The sequence below is a fragment of the Lissotriton vulgaris genome, chromosome 2_1, assembly GCF_964263255.1.
Source record: "Lissotriton vulgaris chromosome 2_1, aLisVul1.2, whole genome shotgun sequence".
NCBI lineage: Eukaryota > Metazoa > Chordata > Amphibia > Caudata > Salamandridae > Lissotriton > Lissotriton vulgaris.
The window spans coordinates 1,448,658,600-1,448,681,694 of NC_141687.1; the positions used below are offsets into that span (position 1 = coordinate 1,448,658,600).

Sequence of the window (23,095 nt, forward strand, 5' to 3'; positions counted from 1 at the left end):
TTATCCATGTGAAAGTGTTGGGTCTTAATGTGTCCAATCAGAAAGCAACGTTTGGGCGTGTATCCGAGTAAAATTATGAATCTTATCTGTAAATTCGCAGAATCACGGAGTCAATGGAGGGGTGTACATATGTGCAGTAATTTATATAATTTTGGGCAAATTCACAAATTCTGAGTTGCGGATACGTTCTGATCACTTGATTGGAAGTAAAAACCATAGAGTTGTAGTCCGTCTATGTTTGTGGACCTGCAAAGGTACGTTGTACCCCAAAAATATTTTTTTTCAAAAACATATTTAATTCAATTTAAAAAACTTCATTTTCATTCCATTAACTACAAATGTGATAAAATAAAGAATGTCTATAGTACAAAAAATGACTTCGAAAATTTAAATACATTGTAATACACCTAGTTATAAAAATAAACCCCACAAATTAACTAGAAAAACTAAAAAAGAGTGGGACATCATTTTTTAGAAATGGAATTTGAATAACCTTTGAAATTTGCAAAAAAAAACCAAAGGTTCCAGGAACATTATAGTTAGGAAAAAGTTATTGAAAATACAGTTGAAATTTACTGAAAAAATTAAAGATTACAAGGACGTTATAGTTAGGGTCAGATTTCACTTGTACAAAACCGCAGAAATTCAACAGTTATAGTTACCTGAGCTAACTATAACTTACACCCCATAATGCTGTGCTTATGACTTCACATATTACATCATTCATGACATGGTCAGTGTCATCATTGATGACATCTTAAATTACATCACTCATGGCATCGCTAATGACATCATCCACAGTACCACTCACATACCCATATAACCTCTCATACACCCACTCACACATCCACACAACCACTCAGATACTCAATTCACAGACCCCTACAAGGAACTCACACAACCAATCACTCATCCATTGAGCCACTCACACACCCACTCAGATACTCAACAGCCACTCACTCATTGATACAGCTACTCTTAGAACCAGTCACTCACCCATACAGCCACACACTTACTCATACAGCTACTCACACTTCCATTTATTCACCTATACAGCCACTCAAGTGCCCACTCACTCACTCATACAGCCTCTCAACACAGCCACTCACTCACCCATACAAACACTCACACTCACTGACATGCCCACACAACCAATTACATACCAATCCACACATCCATACAAGTGTTCACGCATCCACTCACTCACTCATACAGCCACTCTCACAGACACTCACTCTCCAATGCAGGCAATCACCCAGCAACTCACTTAACCAAGCACCCACTCAAGCAGCCACTCACTCACCCATACAGCCACTTACACACCCAGTCACTCACCCATACAATCCCTCACACACACACACTCACCACCCATACAGTCACAGACACAGCCACTCACTCGCCCATGCAGCCACTCACTCACCCAGTTCCTCACCATTACAGCTACTCACACAGACACTCACTCACCCATACAGCTACTTACACACCCACTTACTCATCCATACAGCTACTCACACACTCACTCACACATTCCCTCACACACTCATTCACACATGGATAAACACAGTCACAAAGCAACTCATATGTTAGAAATTATATCACTCGTGAGTAGTACACAATGTATACTAAATTAACCATCGTAGTAACTTATTATATATGTTTAAAACTCATAAACATTTAGAAAATACTCAGGGTCACTAGATTAGGTCATCAGGGATGTCATTTGAGATTTAGTCAGGGATGTCATGAGTGATGTCACTGACCATGTCATGAGTGATGTAATTTGTGAGGTCATAAGCAGTGCATTGCAGGTTGCAGAAGTTAAAGTTAGCTCAGGTAACTATAACTGCTGAAGTTCTATGGTTATGTACGAGTGAAATTTGACTCTAACTATAACGTCCCTGTAACCTTTGTTTTTTTCAGTGACTATATATGTATGTGCGTGTGTGTGTGTGTGTGTGTGCGTGTGCTTTTTTTCTTTCAAAGTACGTAGATATGGAGTTAAGAATAGTCAATCTATACTTTCCTATATCCACTTACCTTTTGAGATTTTATCCTCTAAACGTTGGCTATGATCAAATTGTATCACGATGTTCCCTACTCGATATTTCATGCTACAACCTAAGAACAAAATACAATTCTTCCCATTCTGGGTTCTAAAGGAAGCTTTTTATAGATTTAAATGAGGTATCAGGAAAGGGAGCAGTGGAGCATTCCATGGTCAGATTTGCATATTACTCTGCATCAGATGTTCTTTTGTACTTCTGGCTGAGGTCATATATCATCCTTGTGTTTATTTCACTATCATGGGACATCTCTTTTTACACTCTTTTGTGGAAACAGCCTGTTTACTGTTCACAAAAGAAGGGCAGGCAGAGTTTAGCACCAGTGGCTTAGTTAATGATGTCCCATGCACGGTCTGCCAACACAGATGGTTGGCACAGCACACTGGAGTCTAAAGATAAAGGACACATATATAATCACTTTGCTAACTTTTTGACATCAGTATTGCCACTAAAAAGAGGGCACTAAAACTAAAAATATGTTGAAACATAACTATTCAGACAAGGATGTCGATCATACTCATGCTCTATGAACCGAAAGTTAAATGTGTAATTGGAATTGATACATTTACAATGGAGGATACAGAGATATGCTGCCCATAAGCACGAGTGCCTAACTATATAGATAATATTTCGGAAGAGATCTGTGCGTAACCTGGAGATCACAACATTGAATATTAACATTGAATATTGGCAAAGTCGACTCATTTTTTTCCATTTCTATTTAAATAAAAGCACTAAAAATGGCTTGAGCAGACACCACCCACAGTTACGCACCGATAAATTGTGGTGATTGTCACAGTCTGTCTGACAGCTACCAAAAGCTAAACAGGAAAAGAATGGGGAGATAGAGGCTCTGTTGTGAAAAACGATATGATCTCTAGAACTAGATATAGCGCTTAGATCCTCTAACGCTATCTTGGACAGACAAAAAAGATAGTTCGTTTCGAGGTCTGGTTGAATTTTTACTCTGAAAATGAAACAAACATCAAGTCAGATTTATCAGGACTTTTTTTTTACCTCAATTTATTCTCTTTTCATTGGTTTGCCAGTCCTACACATAACGTTTGAGAAATTAGTTGAAAAATCAAATAGCCAACAGGTTTTTTTGCGATACTAAATAAGTACAAATATCTCTTCACTAATGCACATACGATTGATGAAACAAGGAAGAGATTATTTCAATTGTCACATAATATGGCATTTCTTCTTGTTTCAACCAAAGGATATTCGGCATGATAACAGCATCCTATTTTAGAAAAGTAAGTGATCGCACAGGTATGATGAAGCCATGTTTGTGATTGTAAGCTTGATACGGGTGCATTATATCTCAGCTGGTCTCTGGAGTGGAGACATTCCTGTAGGACCGCTGTGCCCCTGGCAACCACAACTTGGCTGGAGGAGCTAGCATCAAACCTCGCGCTGTCCTGGCTTCCTCTGGGCCTCCACCAGGTTTGAGGCCAAAGAACCATCAGATTGAAGGGTAGGCCTTCTGAAGACACTGGCAGGCGGTTCAATTCAGATTTGCCTTTGCCTGAAACAGAGTGAAGAGATGAGCTGCTAGATCTGGACCCACCACAATACCAGTGGGGCATAAATGGACGCCATGCTGTGGGCCATAGGTGGACACCATTCTGTGGGCCGTAAGTGGACACCATTCTGTGGGCCATAAGTTGACGCCATGCTGACGCCACGCTGTGGGCCATAAGTGGATGCCATTCTGTGGGCCACAAATGGGCGCTATGCTGACGCCACGCTGTGGGCCATAAGTGGACGCCACGCTGTGGGCCATTAGTGGACGCCATGCTGCAAATCACCACTCAGGGCTATCAACCATGTGGGCAAGTTTGGGGCATCAATTGTGACCCTATTTCACTGCTAAAGGCAGTAGGGACTTTCTCCAATCATTAGCCCACAGAGGTTGGCACAAATGACAGCTTCTGACCGAAAGTGACACAATTTCTAGAGAGAAATTTTAGGCACAGCCCAACCCGTATTGACGTCATCTTCCTTGCCTTACCATTTACTGAGGTACCAATCAAGAACACATGTGGGAGCCTTTTGAGTTTTCCTTTCACATAGAGGATAATAGGGAAAGAGTGTCGCCTCACAGTGCGAGTGTGTGAGCAGCTGGGGCCCTAGAAAATGAGGTACAATCTGGATGTTTCTTTTCCATTGTGAGTGTATTTGTACCGGCCTTGGCTGTTTATAGTACGGTGTCATGTGATTCTGCGACAGGGCCAATCGTTAAGACACAATATCCTGACGATGGCATCCGCCAAGCTCTCAGTTATTTTTTCAAGAGAGGAAGATGGACAATATAGGTTTTTCTGGACCTTTGGCCAGGATGGATGCGTTGGAACTGGTGTATGTAAGAAGTGTTCTGTCCAAGTAGCACATGTTACTCACATGGAATAGTATGTGTGCTTGGACCTGTACCAGCTAGCCACAAATTGACCCACACATGTGCTCCCTTCCCAAGGGCAGTAAATAGTGAAGCAAGACTGCTCAGAAACAGTTATTGTAAATTACATGCACTGTCACTCCAATTTCTTATTCTGATATGCTTTTTCTCTGCCATAAGAGCTTACCGCCTGTACTGCATCAGACATGTGTAGGCTTGAATTAAGGCATTTGTCTTATTTTAGAAATGTAGATTTTCCTGAGTCAGCCTAATATAGTCATGTGTGCATGCATGAGTAATACCCAAGTGCCCATAAAACCGGCAGACATTACTAAACTTTGAGGTACTTTATCTTATGCGAATGTAGAAATCGGAAGGAATCCCGTAAGAGTTGTGAATAGTCTGTTTTTAGGTCTCACGCCTAGCGTTACAGTGCGCAGCAGTGCTCACGCAGCAAGAGATCTCATGTAAGGGCTTCAGAAAGCTGACCACACGCTCGTCGTGTGGTTTTGTTATCGTCAGCTGCTATTGGCTTGTGCGTTCTTTTCTTACAAAAGCCAGCACGCAATTGGGCAAAGGCGAGCGCATGTCCGCCTTTGCTCTGCCCATTCCCGTTGGTGTCTGTTACGCGCACATAGCGGCACAGACAACAGGATGCTCGCCCCCGCTCCCCTTTGGTGCGCGCACACCACTGGTTTCGATTCCCGCCCCTGCTCCTCTGTGGTGCGAGTGCACCACTGGTTTCATTTCAGCAAGGAAGGGTCCAGGTAGGTGCTGCTGGAGCTGTGTGACACCATGCTTTTATAGAGGCTTTTTTTAACTGTGCCGCCTAATTTCCCTTTGTTGTAGAAAAACAATCCGCTGTTTTTTACCGGCTTGGATTAGGCCTTGATATTCCTGGCAGTGATGCTCCGAAAGCTGAGTGAGCGTTTGACATTTCAGCTGACCTACACTATCTGTGCCCCCAGACTCCCTCCCCCTGGCACCAGGCATTTGCATTTGAATCGGCCCATAGTCCCAGATGAGATTGTAAAGGCAGCAGGAGGCAGGGGCCCCCTTGAAAATCTCCTGGAAAACAAAAGTTAGTTGTTAGCCGCTTTTCTTCTCTACCTTCCTGCCCCCCAACTTCCACCACCGCTACATCTCCCCCTCTCTCCCTCCAAGAAAGGCTTGGCTCCCTACAGTAAACAAAAGAAAGGAGTATGTACAGTGCACTGTGTGCTGACTCATGCATCTGCTTCAGATAAGCGCGAGATGAAAGGCGGTGCAGATGTCCACCATTTACTGCGGCTTTCACGAGCTGTTTCAAAATGGAGCGAATTATTAAGTCTTTAAGTCTTGCTGCTTGCCTGTTTTGCTTCTCTTTTTTTTACTTTAGCGAGTACGTTCTTCCTGTGTGTGGTGTGGGCCTTTGATTTAGGATTTTTTTTTTGACGTTTTCCCCTCAAGAATATACATTTGTTTTAACGTGGGGCTGTTAGTTTTGCATTTTAAGGCATATAAACATAACAGGCAGAAACAATTTAAGGAGACCCCATTTACTGGAAACTGCAAAGAGCAGCACTTCCTAGTACAACCAGCCGCGTGCAACGCCTGACCGACGGCCCCACGACTGACTGACACCAATTAGCCCACCCAAAATCCAGTTCTTCACCTTCAACCCAGATAGATAGAAACATTCCAAGAAGCGCCTCAGTTAGGGAATGCCGTGCAACCGCGTAATTGGTTTTGCTTTCAGACATGCAGGTCACTGATGTTCTATTGCAAAAGGTTCCATAGTATGACATGGTATGGGTATGTATATAGTGCCTACTACCCCTTATGCTGCGCTGAAGTGGTTAGCAGACGGGTATCAAGCCACTTACTGTGCACACAGGAAGGGATTAGTCGAGTAAAAGGGAAGTTGTTGGTCACGTTTCTTTTTTCATCTAGTGCCTTAGTAATACATTTTGCACTTTGTGGCAACCCCAGCTGAAGTGGTGTCTCCTCATGTATTTTTTTCCTGCTCCGCCATCTTCTTTGCACTTTCTGTAATCCATCCCCTCCCTCCATCCTGTCACCTCTCACTCCTTTTAAAAACAAAAGGAAGACCACCAGTAACCTATGCACTAATTAATCAAAATAAGGCCTTATAAGAAAAAGTTATTCCCCTTATTTTTTTACACACTGCTCCCCTATAACTCTTAGCCTTTACAAAGTCTGTAGCATGCGTGCCAGCAAGCAGGGACATGTTTTATCTGCTTATTTAAAAGAAGGTTGCTTTTACTCAAATTAAATAAATGAAAGAAATTATGGAGGCAGCTCAAGAATAGGTCTCACATTTGACAAAGTTGGAGCTGTTCACATTAAAAATGGCAATGTTTTTTAAGTTAGCTTTTTTATACCAATGGCAATAACGCTATGCAAATATAACTACTCCACTGAAAACAATAAATAAATAAAACATTGCCATTTTCAGCGCCATCAGCTCTAACTTTAACAAATGCGAGACCCATTGCATTGCAAATGCTTGTTTATCTTTGCATTCTGGTACTTGTTGCCTTGTGTTAATAAGGGGAAAATGAAAACGACAAGTTCCAGAATCTACTGTAAGTAAGTAAGTAATTTTTTATTGTTTTATGTTAATTAAAACCATTACAAAAATACATTGATAGCTCATACCTTCGGATGAAAGATTGTAAGAAAAATATATAATTTTTAAAACAAGAGAACTTTGATAAAAACAGTTTGGTGCAGGTGTGAGGTCCAAGTGTGGTGTCTTGGCCAATATTCTACTAATCCGGTCTGGTGCCATCTTCCAGATTTTTTAGTTTCAGTTCCAGACATTTCAGGAATTTGACCAACTTCCCATTTAATGGGGGGAAGGCCTGGGTCGAAGCAAGCAAGAACCGCTTGTCTGCGTGTGCGGATTTTTAGTTCATTGAAGGCAGTTTTTAACAGGTCTACTCTTTCCTCTTTCAGCCTTGGGCAGGTGCATAGTAGATGTTCAAAGTCTTCACACTCTGCCCCGCACAGCCTGCATTTTGTCCCCCAGTCCCTTCTCAGCCATGGTTGCAGATGCGGAATACAGGGTAGAATTCCTAGCCTATGTTTTAAGAAGGCTTCTTTTGATTTCCTGCCGTACCCCAGTCCAAAGTATGCTTGTAACCCAGGCGATTTGTATGTGGACAAAGTCATCCATGCGTGTCGCCTTTGTGAAAAGGTTACTTTATCTTCCAAGTGCGATTGACTTTTTATGCTCTTGTTTACGGCACGATTGAATTGCACATGCGGTAGCGGCGTTTCCCATAGTTCTTTTAGACCTGTGACAGTCAGGGATTCCTCTAGAAAAGTTTTCGCCGGCAGTCGAAGAGAGCTGCTTAGGTCTAGCCATAGCAGATGGTTCAGTGAATTTTCTGGCGAGTTCTTTATTTTCTGCCAGCACTTTATGTATGAACCTCTTCTTGCAAGCTTTTGGGAGGTCAGTCCAAACTCAAACCGGATCTGGGCTTGTGAGGTGTAGGTTGGCAGATTAAAGAGAAGTCGGTAGGCCTTTGCAATGGTTGTGTCCAGCAGTTTCTCATCTATGCCTTTTAGAGCCTCACTGCCGTATGTAATTGATGACTCTAGCCTAACTTGTGCCACACGAAGCAGTGGGAGAAGAGTGGGAACATTCAGATTGGACTTTAGATGTTTAAGCGTAGTAGCTATCAGCATTCCTTTCCTCTTGATTGCCTCTAGTTGGTTCGAGAAGCGACCTCCTTTATCGAACAATATTCCAAGGTATTTGTACTCTGAACAATTTGCGACAACCTTTGTTCCAATGAACCAAGTATGCAGTTTTTTGTTCCCATTTAAAGAGAGAACCTTGGTCTTGTCAATATTTATTTCTAACAGGTTCGTTTCGGCATATCCATGCAGTGCATTAATGAGATTTTGGAGACCTACTTTAGTGTGGCTGACCAGGACCACATCGTCTGCGTAGGATAGGCTGGGCAGCGCTTTGCGGCCCAAGCGTGGAGCATGCGCGTTACAGGTTTCTAGGGCAGGTGGTAAGTCGGCTGTAAATAGGTTGAAAAGAGTCAGTGCTAAGACGCACCCTTGCTTTAGGCCGTTGGTGGTCGGAATACGCCAGGAAAGGTGTGTGCCGTTGCCGAGCTTTACCTGGACCCACGTGTTGGTGTGCAGTTCGATCAGAAGGTTCAATAGGGGATCGGGGATCCCCCAGGAGGCCAATTTTCTCCAGAGGTAGCCCCGGTTGACGTTATCAAACGCCGCCTTGAAGTCGACAAAGCAAAGGTGGAGAGCCTGTTTAGTCACCCTTGCTTTGTCGATAAGTTGCGAAATTGCCAGCAAGTTTGTTGTTGTTCCCGTTTCTTTGCTGAAACCAGTTTGGCTCGGCGGAATTATATTATGGTGTGTTGCCCATTCGCACAGGTGGGTCAGTAGGAGCCCCGCAAAGTATTTAGCCTCGATGTCCAGGAGTGCTATCAGCCGATAATTTTTTGGCAGCGTTCTATCACCCGCCTTGTAGATTGGTGAAATAATTGAGCCCCTCCATGAGGCAGGAAGAATCCCGGATCGGCTCACAGACGTGAAAAGAGGGGTCAGCGTTTCTGCCCAGTATTCTGGCTCAAGTTTGAACAGGGCCGGAGGAATCCCGTTTGGTCCTGCTGCACCATCCTTCCTTCCCTTCGCAATAAGTTTGAGCAGAACCGCGGAGATTCCAGATTTTGATTCTAGCCAAGTTGTTATAGTTTGTAGCGGTTGGCCCTCTGGGGCTTCCTGGGGCTTACTTGTAGTGGCGACCTGCTGGTTGAAGTGCGAATCTAAGAAGGATTCCCAAGAAGATTTGGTAATGTTGGCCGTTATTCCGCAGTTTTTTGGATTTATGATTTTGTTTATTGTAGACCAAAACTGGGTGCTGTTATTACCCTTTAAGTCGTAATGTAGTTTTGCCCAGAGGTCGTCGTCATTGGATCTTTTGACTGACCATTTCAGTTTTTTTAGGTCCGACCGATCCTTCTGAAGTTTTGCAAGAAGGACCCTGTCCCCCGGGCTTTTTCTCAGCATTCTTAACAGTCTGTTGATCTCTTTTTTGTGGGTTTTTAGGGCTGATTTCTGGGAGCTTGATATCTTCCTTAGGGCACCAGAGCCAGCAGATGAACTGTGCCGTACGATAGATGAGTATTGATTTGAAAAATCAGCCGTAAATTGTTCCCAACCTGCTACCGGATTGCTTGAGGGGTAGTTTAAGTTGTTTAGTTGATATTTAGCAGCTTGTAATATCACCGGCGTGTTAGCGACTGAGGTTTTGATCCGTTTAAGGTCTATGGTGTGGCTAGCATGCAGACCTGTTGGATTTAAAAGTATTAGGTCCGGGAGGGCACAAAAAGTGACTTCCTGAGGGCGATGGTCACTGTCTCCCTTGTCCCCTAGGTTAAAGCCCAGGATGTTGTGAAAAAGAGGAAGAGAGGCCAACGTGTAATCTATTGGCTGGGTTATATTACCTGAGTTGAACGTGGCCATGGATGGAGAATCTTCAGGAAATCTTCCATTTAGGACCCTCAAGCCCATATGTTCCAAGTCTTCCAACAGGTCCTTTGCTAACTTGGCAGTTTTGCCTTGGCTGCACCAAGTTTGAATCTACTGAAATATCAGTAGGTGAAATTCCCAAACCCGAAAAAATGACAACTTGAAGTCAGTGTAAACATTTCCTCTTCTCTGATGTATACAGCATAGCTCACAGTTATAAGTTAGGGGAGGCCCCACACAGAGAAATAGAGAAAATAGTGAGGATTGCATTTGTATTTTATTAACTGACCTTGCTTTTATCAACATATTTTTTCCTGGATGTAAACACACACAGGTCGAAGATTTGCTGTTCACAGCTATTTTTGCTTTCCCCAGGGGCTTGGTAATAATGCCGCTGTTGGAGAGGTAGATGTGCATGCCTTGGCCGAACAGCTTTCTAACCTATAGAGAAGATGGAATACACTAAAAAAGGTAAGAGGTGGCTGACGTACAACATGAATGGCTGAGTGTGTCAAAGTTAACAGTGTCTCGCAATTTAAGGCTACCTGCGGCCTCTTTCTTTTGACCTTTGCACTTCCTGGTCAGCGGTGACAGAATTATAAAACTTCATGGATATCTTAAAGGGAATATAAACATGGGGTACCTTTGAATTATTAATGCGCATTTTCATACATAAAAATTGTGAAAAGAAGCTTTTGTATTTCTCCGTCAAAGAACAGCCGTCACTGGAGGGAGAAACATGAGGAGCACCGTCTCTGTTAGCAGCCAGCTGCTTCTTTGGCCGGGGTGTAATTAACCCCCCATTCTCTACTCAGAGGTTCATGTGTAAACACAGATGAGCCTTTTGTAGCCTGCCAGCCAACCGGTGTGTACAGGGGGCAAAACAAAGGCAGGGGACGAGAAAGCAGCATGCCATAGAAAGCCACTTTAACTGGCATCTTCATTCTAGCAAAGGGACTTAAAGAAGGCGTAAATTGGGAGACCATCGTTGCAGCTCTCCACAAAGAAAAGAGGTACTTAAAAAAAAAAAGAATTTGCTTGAGGCCGAAACGTCTATTATGATTCTGCTTTTCGTAGTGGGCGGTAGGGGGTGTACTAGTGATGGACTTACAACACCATGGCTGATATTTTCGGATAGTGCGTGTTACTTAGAGACTTCACTTTGGGTGCTGATTTGGAGAAACCTGCTTCTCTGGAGGAAGAAGGCAATGGAAGCAAAGGTGTGCTTGCACACATTCTTCTGTAAAAGAATGTTTAAATTATGCGCGTTAAAGTTACTATGGTTTAAGTCTTTTTGTCACACTAGCAAAAGCCATTTTTTCTGCATTTTACATTAATTTAAGTATAGCGTTCAAGAGAACACTATGCTTGTACTTTGTAACAACTCTAATATAATGGGCTCCTGTTGGTCAGTAACATATTTACAGCTGTGTTCATGTTTTTTTTTTGTTGTTGCATATTTTATATAGCGCGAACTCGACCCGAAGGTATTGGAGCTCTTTACATGAGCACCGTATTTACATTGCACATTCAGGCACGGGGAATTAAGTGATTTGCCCAGAATCACAGGATGTGGACGCGGCCTTGAGGCTCGAACCCTAGTTTCCGGCACCAGCGTCGAAGCTCCGAGTCCTCGTGGTGATATTTGATAAGCGTCGGTTGGCAGGTGTGCAGGCTGGTTGTTGTGCTTGAATAGGTAAGGATTTGCAGTGTCTGAAGGTGGTGTGGATGTGTGCCCATCTCAACGCTCACTCTATGCGTCTGTATTAGAAATCGAATAGATCAGGGGGTTCCAGCGCTTTAGGAAATGTGGCTGCTCATCTGAATTTGTTTATTAACAACAGCGGTTGTAATAAAAATAACGTGCTCATTTGATAGCGTTTCTTAACATGCTCCAGCCGTTTACAAGTGTTGTAAGTGAATTTTGGTGGTGGTGGTTTGGTACAGGGTTTCTGTACAATTTTTTCTCCGTTGTTTCTCACTGTTGTCAGTAATGTATTGTAGTGTATTGTAATTGCATTTAAATAACGCTTACTAGCCCTGAACAGGCGTTGAAGCGCGTTTTCGGCGAGTAGAACGCTACTCCGAAACCCATAAGGATTAGTTGTGAATTAGTATAGTGCAAATATGAAAGTAATTTGAGGGGTGGATATGTTAGTCAGTTATTTGGATTGAGAAGGATAGCGACGGAGTAGCAGTGGGAAAAAGGTTTGCATTTATATAGCAGCGCAGTCCAAGTTACAACGGAAAGCCAGTAGAGCCTTTTCCAGATGGGTGTACTTTTTGTTTTTGTGTTTGCCTTTTGTAGCCTGGCTGCTTTGTTTTGGATTTTTAACCGCATCGCTGCGGCGGTTATTTTCGCGCTGTGCGGCTTTTTTTCAAAAGCCGCGTTAGATGACGAGCTCAGCTCGTCATCCGCACACGCCCCCCGAGCTCGTCATCAGTATCGAAGGGGTTAAAGGTGCAGGGTGTAGATAAGGGTGCTCACCAGTTTGAAACGCGATTGGTTGGATAGTACCCCCTAATTGCTTTGTTGTCAGTGGTGAGGGAGAGGCTAAAATCGTTTAAGCTGAAGCACCATGTGATACCATTGATCAGACTGAATGGGATTTGTTTGTCGCAGAAATAGTGTATGAAAGAAGCAAACTACTATACTCAGGCTGGAATGGAAGGATGGGTGGGTGTCTTCTGTGGGCTGTAAACTTAGGTCTTTTGTGGCAACACTTAACACTTGGAGGGAGAGTGGGGATGTGCCAAGGTCTAGAATGATTACAGATGGGCTGTAGGTTTTACTATAAAAGGAGGATCTCTGGCATGGAGCATCAATCTGAGACCTAAAGAATACAGCAGATTACAGAAAAGATGGAGGGCACGGACAGCAATCTCTTAGCAGACGGTGCTTAGCTTTAAGGTAGCCTTTCAAACAGTGCAAGGCCTGTAGCTATGGCTGAGTGGAAAACAAATCTGAGGTAGCGCAAAATGATCCAATTGGAATATATATTCCACAAGAGAACTTCTGTTAAAGGGATATTGTGGGGCACATTTATCAACGATTTGCGTCGCCCTTACGCCACACATTGCGTCACAAGGACGACAGAACTACTAAGTCAGATTTATCATGCCTTGTTTGGCCCTGATTGGCTTAACCTCATGCGCGCGGCGGCTTTTCCCGCTGTGCACTGAAGTTTTGTAAATACCGCGGTTCATGACGAGCTCAGCTCGTCATCAGCGTACGAGAGGTGTACCTCATGACGAGCTGAGCTCTCATCAGCGTGGAAGGGGTTAATAAATCTAAAGTAACGCAATGTGTCACAAATCATGTACTCTGCCCCATCAAGGCGTTCCAAGGGTGGAGCGTGGGTGTTCCCTCGCATCTACCCATGGATCTTGGTGCATTCCCAGATTTACCATTACAGGTAGACCTGGGAATGGGTCTGAATGTTACGCCCCCCCCAGGTGAGGTGCAATGAGGTGAAATATAGTTATTTCTCCTCATTCTTTCCTCTTTCTATGCGTACTGCATTCTGTAGTGCATATAGAAAGTGGGAAATGCCTCAGAGGATTGTTTTTGTGCACTAAGGTGTCCCTTTCTGCACTAAAACAATTATTCTGAAATGGAGGCACCTTTGCACCAAGACACAAGAGTGCCTGCATAGGTACTAGGCAGCACCTTGTGTGCCAACTCAAGGAAAGGACAGGAATGTATCTCATAATGTTAAATTCTGCACATTCTTGCACTTTCCCTTTTATGCAGCGCAGTGCAGCAAGGTGGCTTGCTGCGCTGCATGAAATATTGATAAATCGGCCCCTACGGATCTTATCCAGAACCTTAAAAATCACTGAAATGTGCCTTTCTGTTTAGCTATGCATCCATAACTCCTCCACCATCATCTGACTTAACTTCACACAAGACCTTACTCAACGTTACCAATAACATCACCAATGACATCATAAGTACTTAATAGAGGGCGGACATGCATGCCTTTAGATACCATATTATGGTTGTAGCCTTCTGTCAGGCACTGTGTTTACCACATACTCAAGATATTTACAAGGAAACTGTCAGAGCATGGTGTTAAGTCAAAATTGCTATCGCCGCACTCCAACAGTTTAAAAATGCAGGGTTGCCCCATATTTACAAGAATGCGGCGTGCCCCTGTGTTTCCCCTAGCGCTTAATTTAGCTGCCTAATTCCAACGCAGGCACCTTTGCACCATAGTGCAAGGGTGCCTGCATTGCCGGGAATGATTGTTCATGTGACGGAAGGTATCCCTTCCTGCACATACACAATCAATAATGGCGATTTGTAACTTCTATTTCCGTCCCTTCCTGCACATAAACAATCAATATTGGTGATTTGTAACGTCTATGTGTGCTGCAGAATGCAGCACATATAGAAGTTGTAACTCGTCATTTTCTAATGATTGTTTATGTGCAGGAAGGGACGCCTTCCTGCACATGAACAATCACTACTAGTGATTTGCTCTTTCTATGTGTGCTGCATTCAGCACACATAAAAACAGCAAAAACAAGGAAAAATGAATCAGTTCTCCTCGTTGTGCGAGGTTAAGACCTGGTTTTCCTTTTTCTTATTTTTTGTGCTGCCCCATATTTAAGCCACCCTTGTAAATAGAGGGCAGCATCAAAAAGCAAAGGGTGTTGCGGCGGAGCACCCAGTGCAACTCCCATTGCCCCCCGATTTCACGCTAAGCTCTGCGTGAAAGGGGCATTTTTTACATAGCAGTGTTAACCCCTTCAGTGCTCATGATGGAACCAATCCTTCATGTGCATACTAGTACAAAATCCCTCTGCTATAAACAGCAGAAGGTTTTCCTTTTTTTGCCTCAGGAGGTGGGGAAGAGCTTCCCCAATTCCCTGAGGCATTTTTTTTATTTTCAATGTAATGATGATTGCGTGAATGGTATGCTAACGTCATTACATTGAACATGAAACTGAAACTTAGTTTCAGTTTCACTGTTTTAGTGCTCGTGGGGCTATCTCAGCCCCCAAGCACCAAAACACACTGGAGATGCATCACTGGAAAGGGGAGAATCTCCCCTTTTCAATGGTACCCCACCCTAGTGAATCCCCATTTGGCGATCGCCGCAGGAGGGTGATTCCCAAGCAGTATTCCACACACTTGATTCCAGGAAGGGGAAGAGGCCCAGAGGGCATGGGACTTTGCTCCCCCATTCCAAATGGGCGCATTGAGTCTTTCTGCCTTCCCTGGGTGGGGGCTGCCCAGAATGGGCATGCCAAAGCCCCCACTTCAAAAAAATTGCCATAACCTTTCTGCCTCCCTGGGAGACAGACGGTGGCAATGGCCCCTTATCTGCCCCCCCCCTCTCCCCGGAGGTAGAACGCCCACTAGGCACCATGGATTATTGGTGGGGCGTTGCCCAGAATGGGCACGTCAATGCCCCCACCCCCCAGAAAAATGCCACAGAGTTTTTGCCCCCCCCAGGAGACAGCTGGGGGCAATAGCCCCTGATCTGCCCCTCGAAGGGGGCAGAAAGCCTACAAGACACCAGTGATTATTTTAATTTGTTATACGTAGGGGTTGGGACTGGCCAGAATGGACATTCCAATGCCCCCACCCCCAAAATATTGCCACAGCATTTCTGCCCCCCGGAGGCAGATGGGGCAGTATCCCCTTATCTGCCTCCCTCCCGGGTGGCAGAAAGCCCGCTAGGTACCATGGATTCTTTTTTTGAAAGTTCTGGCTTGGGGGCTGCCCAGAATGGTCTAGGAACCACTACCCTCCTGCTGTTATTGGGAAATTGTTTCTGACCTTCAGCAGACCTTCCAACTCACCCAGTCTCACCATGTGTCACACAATATATGCCTCCACCACACGGTCACCCAGTGAGGAGCCAATATCACTGGGTGGGAACACGCAGATAGCTGGTTTCAAGCTAATTGTTTGAATGCTCTGAGCAACTAATGTTATTATGGGGTGTAAAAACTCCCCAGGACATCAGCAGCAGCCTCCAAGGCTTTGTTTTTGGTTGTGGAGGGAGGAAGCAGTGAACTAAAAAGTGCCTCAGGCTATAATTGGCACTAAACCACGTCCCCTCCTCCCATATATAAATATATATATATATATATATATATATATATATATATATATATATATATATATATATATATATATATATATGTACATACATACATACATGTCACTCAGAAGACAGGAATCTAGGTATATAATTCTACTTGACTGTAAAATTCCGCACGGGATGAACGCGGATGAGGCACCCGGGAGTTTGCTGCAAAATAAATGCACGCTGTAACTAAGGATTGTGGCCTGGACTTCGTTTTTGGCATATTCTGTGAAACGAGGACTGGTGGATTATCAGGTGTTGTGAGCCCATCCCAGCCCGCTGCTGTGAGAGGCTAGGGCTAATTCGCTGAAATCGAGTTGGAATATATATATTGTTTGCTGTGCCCCCCGCAGTCCGAGAACTTGTTCAACCACATTGCCTTCGGTGTCCTGACCCGGTGAGGTGCTTCGGAATCGGAGAGGTCGGCTGACCTTCTTGGATCCTTGAGGCGGAATCCGGTAAGGCACCTGGTGTGCAATTTTGACTATCATCTACGGAATACAAAGCGGGTTTGGGAAATCTCCAAAAAGACATTTATTCTATTCAACTAAGCCATTCAGCAGTCTGTCGGCGAAATTACAGCCGTTTACTTGTGTTGAAACATGATCTCCAGCGACGCGCTCAGGAGTAGGGAAACAGTGGCGGAAGCCCTTTACGAGAACCTACCAGCTAACACGACAACAAATACACATGAAAGTCGTATTACTCCGACTAACAGCAATGTGAGGGATTTGTTAAAGACATTAGAGAAATTACTCCGTAGTGAGTTATCTAAGTGGTGGGAGAAGAAGGCCCTTGAAAAATATCTTGAAGCTAACCGCGTTCCAAGGGGCTTGAGAGTGTTAATTGTTCCGACCTACAAAAACCCTGACCCAAAGATGCTACAAGAACGGGCAGAAAACAATCTACAATCTTCCAAAAATATGCTACTGATTCTAATCAAATACGCCCATTCAGACAGAGAAGCTTTACTGACTGAAATAGATCAGGTGAATGGATTATTGGAAGCCACAGGTGAGACCGAATTGATCAACAACACGCGGAAAGAAATTGACCAGAGACTGACTAAGTTGGAACAAACTATCCAAGAGCGAAAAATTCCAAAATTTGCATGTGACAAGCAGGACTATGCGACCGGTCGCATCTTCACCTTTGCGCGTAAATACGATTCATATAAACGCAAAGCCATGTCGGTCCAGCAAAAACCATGTGCAACAGCTGATCAAACGGCAAACACAAATTCTGCCCCCACCAATGAAGACAATTTATCAGTAGCATCTTTTAGTGGGTCAGGAGAGAGCTTAACAACCACTGCTGCAGGTCCCACTGATTTAACCAACTTTACAGTGGTGGACGAATTAAATTTTGTCAGCGAGGACCGGAGGTACTCTCTGCGCTCACGGAACAATCCTCAACCAGCAGGCAAAGCGGCAGTCAAAAACGTCGCTGCAGGAGGCGCATTACCAAAACGAGGTGGAGGGCGAGGCAACACTCGCAGGAATTGGAACAAGTAACCGCTACTCAAGACAATACAGTAATCAACCTGACTGACTTGGTACTTTCAAAGGCGGAGGAGCAACTTCTTTCTCTAGGCCTTTCTTACTCTCCTCTGAACGACTTCTCGTATATTCAATCACGTATCGATGTTTTTAAATTCATTAGGAAAATTAAACTGATGAAATATTTTTTGATCCATCCTGAAACATCGAATAAAAATACTGAAATGCCTGTAGAAACATCTGAACAACAGCCATTACAGGTTAAAAATCTAAAAGGGCTTCAGACTTTGATTTCATTAGCCTACGCGGACAGTTCTCAACAAACCCCCACTGTCAGTCAGGTCATTACAGTGAACAAATCATCACCTAGCCCTTTTCGGGGGAAATCCACGTTCTTACCTTTAATGCCTAAAGACGCCCTGGATGTATTCAGTGACAGAGTCATCACTGAATTTAAGACTTTGAATAGAACTGTTTTAGGAAGGAAAAAACAAATGGACTTTAATAATGTACAATATACAATGCTTATCAAGAAAATTCAAGACAATACCAATGTGATAGTTAAGAATGCGGATAAGGGGGGAAATACTGTGTTGTGGGCTAAAACTGACTACCTGCAAGAGGCAGCACGCCAGTTAGGAGATCCCCTCTGTTACACTAAAACTACTAAGTTTGTCATGTTAAAAACTTATGATAACACCAGAAAAAACACCAGTCAGTGGTATAGACAGGGTCTTCTTACTAAAGAAGAAACCTAATTCTTAAGTGTAGCACATCCCATCACCCCTCTTTTCTATCTTTTACCCAAAATTCACAAATGTACCTTCCCAGTCCCACGTCGTCCTATTATTTCTGCACAAGGTAGTATAAATGCAAATATTTCTAAATACGTGGATTTTTTCCTGCAACCCCGCATGACTTCACTTCCCTCTTACCTCAAAGACACCACTGATTTTTTAGTTAAAATTAGTCAAGTCACTTGGTGTTCTGATTTTTGTTTCCTGGTTATGGATATTGAGGCACTTTACACCAGCATTAATCATCTGCAAGGTTTAGAAGCTGTCCAGTATTTCCTTGACACAGAGAAGTAACCCTGAGGGAACACAATTCCATGTTGTTGGATATGATACGTATTTGTCTATACAACAACTATTTCCAATTTGATAGACACATCTATCACCAAGAGCGTGGTGTGGCCATGGGTTCGTGCTTCTCCCCCAGCTATTCATGTCTTCATGTTGGCTGGTGGGAGGAGCGCGTTCTCCGTGGTACTCATGGGCATTGGCTTCCACATCTTGCCCACTATTGGAGGTTTATAGATGATATTTTTATCATCTGGAATGGAACACATGAGCAGGCAGCACTCTTTGTCAAGGATATCAACATTAACAACTGGAACCTCAAATTTACTGCAAACATAACATCAAGCTCTACTGAGTTTTTAGATGTCCAAGTGTATATTGACCAGGGTGAGATTCATACCAAATTACACAGAAAAAGCACTGCGGGTAATTCCATCCTTCACGCCCGCAGTGCCCACCCTCCACATAGAATCAACAGCATACCGTTAGGCGAATTTATTCACATCAAAAGAATATGCAGCAGTTATGATACAACTAACCAATGTTTGGCTGACTCTATGCAAAGATTTTTGAGGCGCGGCTATAAACAAGATATTTTAGACCGTGCCCTCTCAAAAGCCTTAGCACGCCCGAGGGAGGAACTTTTGACCCCGAGATCTAACACCACCTTAGATTCAGCTACTGATGGGTCTGTTTGTTTCATCACCACTTTCTGTTCCCAGGTGCGCAAATTAAGAAAAATCATCAAGTCAGAGTGGCCGATTGTGTTAACGGATGTTATCCTAGGCCCTATTTTACCCAAGTTACCGGCCATTACTTTCAGGAGGGCTCCATCCATGAAAGATCTTTTGGATAAAACACAACCTGAGCTCCCACCTAAAACTTCCTGGCTCACCAAACCAGGTTTTTTTAGGTGCACATCCTGCCGGGCATGCACTTTTGCTGTTAATGGTACCCAATATACTTCAGCTTTTAGTGAGAAACCTATACCAATAAAAGAACATCTCACTTGTCGCAGCGATTTTGTGGTTTACCAACTCACCTGCACATGCTCACTTTCATATATTGGTAGCACAAAGCTGCAAGCAAACCAACGTATCTTGCAGCATATACGGGCAATAGTGAACTCTGACACGAATTATCCAGTGGTTCGCCACTTCAAGGCAGTGCATGATAAAAAACTTAAAGATCTAAAATACACTTTATTGTGCTCAGTTGCGAATCCTGGTCGTGGTGGTGACCGTGAAAAACTTTTGAGGCAAAGGGAAGCATATTTTATTCTGTTGCTTGATACGATATCTCCTAATGGTTTGAATGCTTTTGACGAATTACATCATTTTTTATAAATGTGTTGATTTTTTGAATTATCTGTCTCTTGAGGTTAACATTGTCTGTTTGAAAATGAATTGAAGAGTAAATTCGCAATTATGATGACACTTTGTACTATATAGCGAAAGCCATGCTACAGGTTCTAGAAGGTTTTCAACCGTCTGAATTTTAACATATCATTTTTTGAAAATATGATTTTTCTTGCACGTTTTTTGGCGCTTGCACTTTATATAACCAAGCATTGAGAAACAGATATGTCATAGATGAACAAGTAAGACTTAAAATTGAAGGGGAGTGTTGCATTGAATTATAATCGTATCTTGCACTTGCAATTGATTTGTTCACATCATTAATATGTGCAATAGTATAGGCAGTAGAGATTGAGCATTTCAACACTTTATTGCTAATTTTGTTTCAATGCTTCAGCAAACATTTTTTCAATATGAATAGATTTAACTATATCATTATAATTGTACATGTTTGTTTCACTCATATATTCGTGAGCACTATGCTTTAATTGTCTGTCTGGTTGGATTGGTGTCACTACAACGCGGTTTTTTACAACGCATTCCGTTACATCGGAATTTTTACAACGCAGGATCCATTACATCAGATGTCAAGTCAAGTCAAGTCAATAGATTTATATAGCGCGCTACATACCCAGAGGGTCTCAAGGCATGGCATTACATAGCAGATGCTATTACAACGCATGGCATTACATCGTAAGTATAGATAAGTATACCTTTTTAAAAAAAATGTAATTAAGTTAATTTAATTAATTTAATTTAATTAATTTAATTAAAATACATTTTAAAATAGTAATTAATTTAATTTAATAAATTAAAATCTATTTATTTAATTTAATTTTAATAAAAATTGTAATTAATTTTATTTAATTAATATAATGAAAATAATTTAATTTAAATATTTTTTAAATTGTAATTAAATTAAATTAATTAAAATAATCTATTTAATTTAATTAATTTAATTAAAAAATGTAATTAATATAATATAATTAATTTAATTTCATAAATATATTTTAATTAATTTATAAATGGTAAATATAATTTAATTAGCCCTAAACACAAACCTACCCCTGATCCCTAAAATACCCCTGTACCCCAAAACCCAAACCCAGCCCTAAAACCTAAAAACACCCCTGTACCCCAAAACCCAAACCCTGCCCTGAAACCTAAAAACACCCCTGTACCCCAAAACCCAAACCCTGCCCTGAAACCTAAAAACACCCCTGTACCCCAAAACCCAAACCCTGCCCTGAAACCTAAAAACACCCCTGTACCCCAAAATCCAAACCCTGCCCTGAAACCTAAAAACACCCCTGTACCCCAAAACCCAAACCCTGCCCTGAAACCTAAAAACACCCCTGTCCTCCAAAACCCAAACCCTGCCCTAAAACCTAAAAACACCCCTGTACCCCAAAACTCAAACCCTGCCCTGAAACCTAAAAACACTCCTGTACCCCAAAACCCAAACCCTGCCCTGAAACCTAAAAATACCCCTGTACCCCAAAACCCAAACCCTGCCCTGAAACCTAAAAACACCCCTGTCCCCCAAAACCCAAACCCTGCCCTAAAACCTAAAAACACCCCTGTACCCCAAAACTCAAACCCTGCCCTGAAACCTAAAAACACCCCTGTACCCCAAAACCCAAACCCTGCCCTGAAACCTAAAAATACCCCTGTACCCCAAAACCCAAACCCTGCCCTGAAACCTAAAAACAACCCTGTACCCCAAAACCCAAACCCTGCCCTAAAACCTATAAACACCCCTATACCCCAAAACCCAAACCCTGCCCTGAAACCTAAAAACACCCCTGTACCCCAAAACCCAAACCCTGCCCTAAAACCTAAAAATACCCCTGTACCCCAAAACCCAAACCCAGCCCTAAAACCTAAAAATACCCCTGTACCCCAAAACCCAAACCCAGCCCTAAAACCTAAAAATACCCCTGTACCCCAAAACCCAAACCCAGCCCTAAAACCTAAAAATACCCCTGTACCCCAAAACCCAAACCCTGCCCTAAAACCTAAAAATAACCAAACACCCCAAAACATATACCTCAGTACCCCAAAACATATACTCCTATACTCATACTTATTATAAAAATTACTTAAATTAATATATTTAATTTATAATATTAAAAAACATAAATAAATATATTTATTTATAATTAATAATAATTAAATTAATTATATAATATTAAATAAAATAAAAAAAATTATATACTTACCAATACTTACGATGTAATGGTATGCGTTGTAATAGCATCTGCTATGTAATATCCTGCGTTGTAATAGCATCCGATGTAATGGAACCAGCGTTGTAAAAGCTGCGTTGTAACAGCATTACGATGTAAAAAATGCGATGTAACAGTAACATACCGTCTGGTTTCATCTCGCCATTGGATTTGTTCGTAACTTTTGATTCTATGCTTGTTTTATATCACTGTCCACCAGTGCGTCCTGTTTCTTTAGGCGCATGGGCGTTTATCTTCCATAAAATGCTCTGCCTACTCCTGACGCGTCATGTGACCTAGCTCCGTCCGCGGAGCGAAACGCGTCAGGGAGGGCACTTGCTCTGACACTTTTGAAATACATTTTTGCACTGCTGACACTTTCACCGGTGTAATGGCGTTCATGATTTAAAATCGAATTGATTGTGGAGAGGAGGTCTGCGCCCGCTCAGGACCGCAGCGAGAAGCGGTCGGGATTCCTTTGATATATATATATATAGTCTAGAAGCCAAGACTTAAGATATTTTGTCATAGATTGTATCCCAGCAAGCAGACGGGGAGGCAACAGAGAGGAAAAGCTCCGTCGTCTAGAGACCAAATACATTCTAGAGCTGAACACCAAACAACCGTCAGGTCTGAATGTTACGGAGGACCTTTTCACATGCCTATGAGAATAATAGTTTACGAGATCACTTGCCTAAACAGATATACAGGCTTTTTAAAGGTTTTTTACTATGAAATGTATTGGGGCGTTATTTATAATTACATGGTATTTATTGTACTTATTTATTATATTAACTGTATCATAATATATGAATTCTAGTATTTAAGAATTCTTATACTACAAGC

The 23,095-nt window shown here is 42.6% G+C and overlaps 1 protein-coding gene across 1 annotated transcript in view; it reads left to right on the top strand.

The window, feature by feature from the left end:
* MAP3K19 (mitogen-activated protein kinase kinase kinase 19) overlaps positions 1-23,095 on the top strand; it is a 263,793-nt gene that overhangs the window by 121,273 nt on the left and 119,425 nt on the right. The window contains exon 3 of the mRNA XM_086957307.1: positions 10,354-10,449. Coding sequence (XP_086813433.1) covers positions 10,431-10,449 — 19 coding nt within the window. The 5' untranslated portion in view covers positions 10,354-10,430. The remainder of the gene's footprint in view (positions 1-10,353; positions 10,450-23,095) is intronic.